This window comes from Branchiostoma belcheri, unplaced genomic scaffold (assembly GCF_001625305.1).
Source record: "Branchiostoma belcheri isolate BF01 breed outbred unplaced genomic scaffold, Haploidv18h27 scaffold8, whole genome shotgun sequence".
Classification (NCBI taxonomy): domain Eukaryota; kingdom Metazoa; phylum Chordata; class Leptocardii; order Amphioxiformes; family Branchiostomatidae; genus Branchiostoma; species Branchiostoma belcheri.
In genome coordinates this window covers 2,195,963-2,205,974 of record NW_017804464.1, presented here as the reverse complement: position 1 = coordinate 2,205,974, position 10,012 = coordinate 2,195,963, and the positions used below count along the sequence as shown (strand labels likewise).

Below are 10,012 nucleotides of genomic sequence, written 5' to 3'. Positions count from 1 at the left end.
TTTTACATGTTTGTATTTTGTAACACTAAATGATACGCCTTAAAGGGGCATTATGTAACATTTTTGCACCAAAAGTGGAAGTATTTTGATTGAAAAAATCCTTGTATTATTGTATTTTACATCAACTTTTCAACATGTTAATGCAATCATCTTACACTGCTGACATTTATGGTTGGTGCTATGACAGCTCCACAAGACACACTCAGTTTGTGGTGCCACCACAAACTACCAGAGTGTAAACAAACATTGCTGAAAGTTCCAGCTTTTAAACACACTCTCAATCAGCATCATATTTTGGCACCTCCACTTTGAATTCCTGAATGACACTTATTTGCAATGGAGTAGGGTTGATCAACTTACTTGTCAAAGAAAAAACCAGAAAAATAGACTTTTTGTATCATCCTAATGTTACATAATGCAGCTTTAAGCAAGAAAAGACCACGAGTTGGCATTTCCAGAAATTGCATTACTTTTAGTCTAATCCCCACTTCAATCGAAGTCCCCTTTCTTCTATTTCAAATATTAAAAGATTTATTTTGAAATGTACATTTCAAACATTTCTTTACATGACAGTAAGTTATTGAGATTTTTCCTCACTTGCAGTTTGACAAATTTTTTTGTCAGTTTGTTACTATTCCAAACTTAACATTTCAAAAATTCACCTTCTGGTACATAATTGAATTTTTCCCATTTCTGCTTTTGCAAATATAAACGTTCATACATGTTAAATTGGTTATACATGTATAAGTATGCTCATTTCTCAATCTGGGAGCACATGTATGGTGGCAAATACTGGTTCTTGATATTTCAGTATCTAATTCTAATGATTTATTAAATTTATAAATATGAAATATGTAAAGATTGTATGCTGAATGGAGTTCGCTGTTGATCAGTCAGTTAAAATACTACCTACATTGTACACAGAGTATTGTGTTTTAGTATGTGCACTACATGTAAAAATGTTACCAGTGCTTCAAAGTGTATATGTGGTCTGCTAGCTGCATGCATTCTTTACTTAACCTTAGATTGTGATTATAAGGTTCTCCCAAGTGTTAAATTTTGACAGAGAAGGTCGAATTTGCTTGAGAGAAAAGGCGTTAATATCATGTATGTCAGCAAAGGAAGCATTGGGATATGATATGTACGATAGAATTCTTACTAAAGATGAGGGAAAAAAGGTATGTAAGTATCCTAACATTAATTTTTTTGTACTGGTATTTCATCTTGTAGTCTTATAAAGATCATTCCATTTGGCTATGTGGGTCTAAATGTAGCAGTAATTCTTCCATAGGCTAGGATTATGAATGTTGACTTGAATGATCTCGGCCATGTGGGTGATGGCGTATGTTCCCGTCAATAATCGTGTCTCTTGAACGGTTGCCAGGGTGATGTGGAGGAGGACGAACAGATTCCCGACAGAGAGGAGGACATCCGTCCCCGCTTCCACAAAGCCAAGACTCACACCACGTCCGAGGAGCAGGTCTGTGTATGGGCAGATTTACGTACCCGATTGCGTTTTGTATTTACAGCAAGCAAAAGCTCTGTCACAGCACAAACCTCCACAAAGACAGTAGTTCAAAGTCGAAAGACATTTTTATTTACAAATCCAAATCATGTCAACATATCAATTACAATTTCAGTCCCACAAGGTCTATGTGCCATGTTAACTCTACATGGTATGTATGGCAAATGTTGAACTGTACCCGTACCCTTCCAAACATTTTGTGTTTTTTTTTTTGACAGGATGGACAGGAGAGCTCAGACCTAGATGATGATGATGCATTGTCTGACTGGAACCTAAGTAAGTACCATATACAAATGTATTCCCATAGCCCAATATTATTACATAATCAGCCTGGACAGGAATCACATGTTTACTTAATTTTTTTTGTTTACTTTTGTAGAAGGAAAATATGTTGTCTTTGTTCTGCTTCTTCCTTTTCCAAACACATATGGTCAATGACCTGGTCTGTCACCATGGTAACTGGTGTTGTAGCAGACACCCTGTTGGGTTACATTATGTAGCAGGACAGAGTTGGAGGGGCTGGTCACCATATTCGAGTAGTTGAATGTGTTTAGTAGCAATGGACAGAGAAGTACATGTAGTAGTTGTTAGGCTAGACCATGTAATGTGAAGGTGAACATTGTATATTTGCTTTGCAAATGTTACCTTTCTAGCACACATATATATTGGTTGAATTGTGTGTTCTAGGAAAGTGTTCAGCGGCGGCGCTGGATGTGTTAGCTAACGTGTTCCGGGACGACCTGTTGCCAAACTTGTTACCCATCCTGAAGGAGACCCTGTTCCACCCTGACTGGGAGGCCAAGGAGTCCGGGATCCTGGTGCTGGGGGCCATCGCTGAAGGTCAGGAATTAATATGATTAAAGGCATCCAATAATGCAATTTCAGGGTGGCAAAACAAGAAATATTCTGGATGAGGAAATCTTTCTGATATTAATGAAATACTGCCATTTCTTAGCACATTTTTGTCATCATTTTATGAAATAGCCCCAAAAGTATCCATGCAAAGAGTCCAAAACCACCAAAACCATTTTTTGGTACCACTAATTTAAAAACAATAGCCAAAACCAGCCTATGATGAAAATAGAACCAGCCTATAATAAAAATCAAAACAACCATTTTCTGTTTGTGACACTGCATTTTTGCCTTACAGATTTTAGTGTGCTATGATTATGGATTGATTCAACTTACTACTTAAAAAAAAAGACCAGAAAATTGACTTCGAAAATTCAGTTTTACTGCCCCAAAATCGATTGGGGTGTCTTGAATGAATAAATGAACGAATGAATTAAGTAGTCACAACATTTCACAAAGTGTCTCACATATAGACTAGTTGATTAATGTAAAGGTTTCCATGTTCCAGGTTGCATGAACGGTATGGTCCAACACTTGCCTGACCTGGTGCCGTTCCTCATCAAGTCCCTGTCGGAGAAGAAGGCGCTTGTTCGCTCCATCACGTGCTGGACGCTGAGCCGCTACGCCCACTGGATCGTCCAGCAGCAACACGAGCTGTACCTGAAGCCACTCATGACTGAACTGTTGAAGAGAGTCCTGGATACCAATAAGAGAGTACAGGAGGCTGCGTGCAGGTCAGTATACGGTAGAGTGTTCGGCTCAGACCCAAGAGGTCCCGGGTTCGAATCCTGCCCGATGTCACCAATCTTGTGCACTTGGGAAAGGCACTTTACACGACTTTCCTGACTTCACTCAGGTGAAAATGAATACCTAGCTTCGGTTTGGGACGTCCCTCGGATAGGACGTTAAATAGAGGTCCCGTGTTTGGGGAGAGCCACACCCACAGCACTCATCGAAAAGAGTAGGGGACCTTCCCGGTGTGAGTGGGTCAAACCTTACTGTCTGGTCTCGGGTTTGACATCTTGAAGAGGTGTTAGTCACCTGTTATGTCAATCCTTCCACAAGTGTGGTAAATCTTCAGAAATAAATAAAAATAGATACAAAACTATCCTCCACCAGGCTTTCCTAAGGGGTACAGTTGTGCCTTGGAGTACTAGAATTCATTAAAACTAGGGTCAATAATTGCCCAGGGAAGTGAGCCATGGTAAGGGCCAGTATTTTCCCTTAATTGCTTTCGAACGTAGTGACATTACACAGACTAACTGTGCTAGCAAATAAGCTCTATAGTGGCCAGATTCACAAATATTGACTCACTCTATATCCAGCATAGCTAGGTTGGTAGAGTCTAACACAAAATACAAGCCATAGCAAAGCTGTATTTGCATGTACACTTGGTCTAAAGCATGTCATTTGCAAGGCACAGTACTCGTGATCATGCCTTTATATCATGAAAACATTTTCCCTGGCATATTTTAAACATGATCTGGACCCATTTTAAATTTGTTCTGCCCCTGTAGTGCATTTGCTACGTTGGAGGAAGAGGCGTGTACAGAACTGGTTCCGTACCTGGGGTACATATTGGAGACACTGGTGTATGCCTTCAATAAGTATCAGGTAGGTCCGTGCCCTGTGTTGAGGATATGTAGTCTATTCAATCTATACTTAACACATTTAATGTATAATGGTACGTTTTGATAATTGCAGTGTCCTGTATTTTCTTACTCTTGGAATTTTATTTCATGTTAAAAACCATTGCTTTTGTCACAATTAAATGTATTTTTCAATGTCAGTTGTCGACAACTTGCCTTGATTTTTAAGGTAACTTTGGTCTGTGTTTTTCAGCACAAAAACCTGCTCATTCTGTACGATGCCATCGGAACCTTGGCAGACTCTGTTGGAAACCACCTAAACAAAGCGGTAGGTCCTGGACTCAGTGACTAGTGTACACTTAACCTTCTATACAATAAATGCTCCAAAAAGATTGCGTTCTCATGCATTATTTGTTGTCCTGTTTCTTGTCTTGTTTATTGTTATACTGCATCAATTGTTTTTGTCTTTTGCTTCTACAATTATCTATTTTCTCTGACATTATCTGTCTTTTCTTACAGGAATACATCAATATGCTCATGCCACCACTAATTGCCAAATGGAACTCTTTAAGAGATGAAGACAAAGACCTTTTCCCTTTGCTGGAGGTGAGCTGTTACTAACTTTGTTACTATGATATAATGGTGGTCTGTTTCCCAAGGCAAATAACATACTGCAGTACCTGTATGGTTCACTAGATGTCATCTTTCACAAAGTCTTTGTCACATTATATTATAATACATGTATGTTGTTGGACATTGCAAATACAATACATGTTGGGATCAGTCACCCTATTTTTGCCTGGAGCTGCAAGGTTTCACGTTTTTTCATACCGTGGTTCAGTGTTTTTTTGGTCCTGTAGTTCAGTGTTTTTTTTGGTACGGTGGTTCAGTGTTTTTTCGTACTGTGGATGAGTGTTTTTTTTTATACTGTGGTTCAGTGTTTTTCATACCCTGGTTCAGTGTTTTTTCATTCCAACGTTAGGTGTCTGATACATTACCATATGAATAAAAACCAAGTAGCTTTTTTCATTTAATGCATTTCTTGCTTAAATATCAATCCTACTCTTCTACTTGTAGCTGCATGAAAAGTGAAGTTTTCCACTTCTTTGCTGACCTAAACCTCCTTACTCTCCCTTGTCCAGTGTCTGTCGTCGGTAGCCACAGCCCTACAGTCTGGTTTCCTGCCATACTCAGAGCCAGTCTACCAGCGCTGTGTCAACCTGGTACAGCAAAACCTCCAGCAAAGTATGGTGGGTATTCAACCCAGCCCAGATTCAAAGATGGTAAATGAACAACATACTGTTACTTCCTAAGATCAGAGAAAACAGCAACAACATAGCTTTAACGCAAAACATATTTTTGAGGTAGGAAGAGAAAGATCAGTTAACTGGTAGAAAATTGTGTTAAACTTCATGCCTTAGAACAAAATATGTAAGACTTAGATTTGACTTGATTTGAAAATGTATGTTTCGGGGTGTTCCTCATTGTAAGGGGAGAGTAAAATAAGTGAGGTACATGTAGAGGCAAAATTACTTACTACAAGGGCTATGATTTTGTACACTGACTGTTAAAAATATACACGACTTACGGTACATTCATGTTGGATAAAATATTTCTAATTTGTATAAGTTCTGACTAATACTTGCGGTATTAGTAGTTTTGGTTCCCGCTTTTAAAAAGATCACAATATATGTTGCCTGCTCCAGCCATATATTTATGGCCTTGTCTTGCAAAGTTTTTAGTTTGCACTATAAGTCGACAATTTTCTCATGAAGAAATCGAGTAGTAAACTCCAATCTGGATGAACAGAAAGCGTTGTCAGTCCTGGTACAGATGTGTCATTCTTGTCCCCAGGCTGCCTTGGCCCAGCCAGACCAGTTTGAACCGCCTGACAAGGACTTCATGATCGTGGCCCTGGACCTGCTGAGTGGGCTGGCAGAGGGGCTGAACGAACAGATAGAACCTCTGGTCAGCAGTAGCAACATCCTGACTCTACTGTTCCAGTGTATGCAGGTAGGTGCAAGCTTGGAGGTTACTGGTTAAAGGCATCCAAAGCAATTCTTAGGGCAGCAAAACAAACATATTCTGTCAGATGTTAACATTAACTGCCATTTCTTAGTACATTTTTATCATTTCATACTTGAAGTGTTTTAAAATAGCCCAAAGCAAACTGCTAGATGTATGTAAATATTCGGTAAGGTAGGAAGATTTAGGGGTGTTTTCTTTTGGTGAATTGTGCAGCATTGTACTATGAACTGGAAATAGCCTAACTGTCCACAGGTTTCCCGATGTCATTTTCCTAATGCAGGAAGATGATGTTCCCTTGACATACGTGTGCTTTTTCCTCTTGTCTTCTTGTAGGACAAAATGCCAGAAGTTCGACAGAGTTCCTTTGCCCTACTCGGGGACCTAACAAAAGCCTGCTTCCAGCATGTCAAGCCCTGTATTGGTAAGAAACTCAGAAGGTACAAATGCAGGGATGTCCTTTCCTACACTTGTCCATCCAGTCAATTTCAACTCCAATTATTTGCTGTTTTTTTTTGTATTTGGTTGAAACACGTGGTTGAAAATCTATCTGGAAATTCCCATACTACATACGTGGAAACACGTGGTAAAAATCTGTTTGGAAATTTCCATAGTACATAAGTTGCTGGTGGACAAACAGTTGCAGACATCCCTGTACCTGAGTGACCGCTATCTATCCCTCCACCTGACCTCTCTGCCCAGAGCTGCTTGTTGCATGTGCTGTGGTGGTCCGTGCCGCGGCTGCACCAGCTGCCTGCCAGGTGCGGACCGTGCATGTGCACATGACCGGCCTAGCAACCGGTTGGCTTGACCGAAGCAGCATGCCTGCCGTAGTCCTCGTTCTGTGCATCTGTGGTGACATCTTTTCAGGGTAGGACGGCTGAGATGAGTTGATGGACAGTCGCCCGATGCGGCGTGCGCCCGCCGCCCGTGTCAAGTCAACTCGCCTCAGCTGGCCTACCTGTGGTTTGGTCTGAGCTTGTTTGTGTCTTGTTGCAGCTGATTACATGCCCATCCTTGGAGCAAACCTGAATCCAGAGTTCGTCTTGCTTCCTTTTGCAGCCGATTTCATGCCCATCCTGGGAGCAAACCTTAACCCTGAGTTCATATCTGTGTGCAATAATGCCACCTGGGCTATCGGAGAGATCTCCATACAGATGGGTGAGTACACTTCTCTCATCTTTGTTTGTTTGTTTTGCACAACCGGTAAACTGCTTTAGACGTAACACGCCGGTTTTGTACATGTAAGTACAAGCTGCATAAGACCGGACTGCAAGGTTTGAACAACTCACACTGGGGAGGACCCCTACTCTTTTCCATAAGTGCAGTGGGTTCTTTCACATGCATGCAATGTGGCTCTCCCCAAACATGGGACCTTCATTTACTGTCCTATCCAAAGAACGTCCCTAACTGAAGCTAGGTGCCTTTCCCAAGGGCACAAGATCGGTGACATGGTAGGATTCGAACCCGCGACCTCTTGATCCTGAGCTGAGCACGATACGATTTATGCCACACGACCCCCCACTGTTACCTCAGAATCAAAAATTCCTCTCCTCGTAGATGTATACAGCAAGTTATTGTAGTAAATAACAAACCTACTTACACACTTAGTTCATCAAGACAAACTTCTGATGGGCAATTTAGAAAAAAAGAAAGTAACCTTGGGTCAATTCAATGGTCTAGTGATGCCAAATTATGATGTTATGAACAAGAACAAAACTGTACTATAGGATTTGTGTCATTGTTTATGGTATTATCCAATGACATGTACTTTCATTTCTGAGGTAAAAGCAGACATTCAGAGTAGGTATTCAACTCTGCAGTGGTGTGGTGTTCTTCTGTATGATTATTTTGTGACTCCAGATGAATATCATGTATCATGTTGTTCTACGATGATTCCAGTAGGTCATTTGAGGTGAAAAATTGTATAAAACAGGTTCGATGCTTCTTTGAATTTGTAGTTCACATGTGCTTTAAATATTTCCCTCCTCTGGTCCTAATATTGTTCTCTCTGTGTAGGTGCGGATATGCAACCATATGTTGCATTAGTATTGAACCAATTAGTTGATATAATCAACCGTCCAGGAACCCCCAAGACCTTGCTAGAAAACACAGGTAAGGTGGTACGCTTCTCTCTTTGTCATTTATCGGACTAAAACTGAAGAGTTAGTGTTTCAAAACTGCAATGAAACAGTGAAGTTGTGTGGTGTTTTTTAAGCCTGTACTTTGACAATGTATTTTATGCAATGGTCTTTTCAATCAGATATTTAGTTCCTTCAAATTATTGTGTTTCTATCAATGCTTACATAGACATGATAGAATTGTGTTCTTGTTACAGGGTTCTCCCCAGACGATGGAACAAGGGCGCTGCGCCCTGATACTCCTAGCTCAGCGCCCTCATACTCATTTTCAAATCTAGGGTGTTGCATCCCGATTTTTCTACAAAATTTCGCTAAAATTTCCTGATTTCGGGGCTTAGTGGCGTCTATTTTCCCGCCGGCATTGTCTCTGAAAACTTGTGAATGGGGCGATAATCGAGTAAACAATGAGTATTTCGCACGACGCTACTGAGAGAATCGCTGTCATTGGTGGAACATCGGGCGCCCCGCTAGCGTTTTGAAGTCGTGTAAAGAAAGCTAATTGTCTGATTTCTTTGTAAACCAAAGCCCTCGACCCTGATAATAAGTTTAAAAATAAAAGCCGATACGTTTACGAACTTATAAACCGTAGAAAATTCCCTACCGTACCGCGACATTATGAAGCATGTGGCGGCCGCAAAATTCGTTGACGCGACAGAAAATGTCTGGTTCATGATAGCGGTATTTCCCATGAAAATAACGTATACGATTTATTTTTCCCCTGCTGTCGGTTTTTAAGTCCCGAAACGTTAAAAAAAGACTGAATTTTGCCCACAAACCCGGACGGGGGACGGCCTGTACCTATCGGCGTAGCACATGGCGGCCGCACCGCAAGGCTTCTGCCAAAAATCGGCAACGCGACAAAAAAATGCATGTTCCATTTTAGCGATATTTACCATAAAAATAACGTATGTGGTTTATTTCTCCCATGGTATGAGTTTTAAGGTCTTCAAAACCTCTAAAAAAGCAGAAATTTGCCGACGAAAACGGACGGGCAAGGCATGGGGAGGCACTGTTGACGCCTGCATGACCCCCAAAAGGTCGAAGGTCATAGGGCACGTCCATTGCGCAATCACCTTAATTCGCCGATTTAGCTAATTTTAGGGCGTTTGAAAATTGATACAATCACATTATCGACTTGTAGACAAGCAAAGGGATAGAAACCAATAAAATGTTGTGCAGATTAATATTTTTTTCTTCAGATTTCTTTTTTTTCTTCTTTTTTTTTTTAAATTCAAAAGTATTTTCTTGAATGTGTAACTTTGTTAGTCCTAAACATGAGACCGATTATTTAATGTTAGAGAAGTGAAATTTTGTTTTGATGGTACTTTTGATGGTACTTTGATAATTATAAGGGACTTGTTTACAAGTTGGTGATAACATAAGGATTAGCATTAGGATAAGGTTTTGTCCCAGCTTCTCTACATTTTCCCATAATTGCTTGCCTCAAGTGCCAAGTGGAAAGTGTATGACTTAATGTCATATTCTGTTTCAATTGTCGAACTTGAAGGCACCGTTGGCCCCCGGTTAGGGGTCAGAGCGTGGAACCTATGCCCAATTTTTTCCTGTATGTTAACATTTTTTTCTGGCAGTTCAAAACCTGAAGTTGCAGGAAATGGCTTCCATTTGTATTTAGATAAAGAAAAATGCTTCAGCTTCCCCCCTCTGGAGGGGGGGGCCATGTCTCTCAAATCCTGGGGAGAACCCTACTATAGTGAAGACTGTTCTAGTAGTAGTGTATACAAGTGCTGCACTGCTTGGTGCAGAACTACAAATAAAGGAGATGTATCCTCTTGTGACTTCTATAAGATGCTGTTACCTGTCTTGTTATAATGTTACACATTTACCGGCAAATAAATGCATAATGACAACCACATACAAAT

The 10,012-nt window shown here is 40.5% G+C and overlaps 1 protein-coding gene across 6 annotated transcripts in view; it reads left to right on the top strand.

Annotated features, from left to right (window-relative positions):
* Window positions 1-10,012, top strand: part of LOC109486268 (transportin-1-like) — a 40,725-nt gene that overhangs the window by 21,825 nt on the left and 8,888 nt on the right. The window contains exons 6-17 of one of the 6 annotated variants that reach the window (XM_019790038.1): window positions 1,385-1,480; window positions 1,744-1,801; window positions 2,213-2,365; window positions 2,886-3,111; window positions 3,895-3,991; window positions 4,220-4,294; window positions 4,486-4,572; window positions 5,109-5,216; window positions 5,821-5,979; window positions 6,328-6,415; window positions 7,054-7,152; window positions 8,011-8,106. In XM_019790038.1, the coding sequence (XP_019645597.1) occupies window positions 1,385-1,480; window positions 1,744-1,801; window positions 2,213-2,365; window positions 2,886-3,111; window positions 3,895-3,991; window positions 4,220-4,294; window positions 4,486-4,572; window positions 5,109-5,216; window positions 5,821-5,979; window positions 6,328-6,415; window positions 7,054-7,152; window positions 8,011-8,106 (1,342 nt within the window). Of the gene's footprint in view, window positions 1-1,384; window positions 1,481-1,743; window positions 1,802-2,212; window positions 2,366-2,885; window positions 3,112-3,894; window positions 3,992-4,219; window positions 4,295-4,485; window positions 4,573-5,108; window positions 5,250-5,820; window positions 5,980-6,327; window positions 6,416-6,990; window positions 7,153-8,010; window positions 8,107-10,012 lie in introns of all 6 variants that reach the window. The other 5 variants (XM_019790036.1, XM_019790040.1, XM_019790039.1 and 2 more) reach the window with 5 other exon arrangements.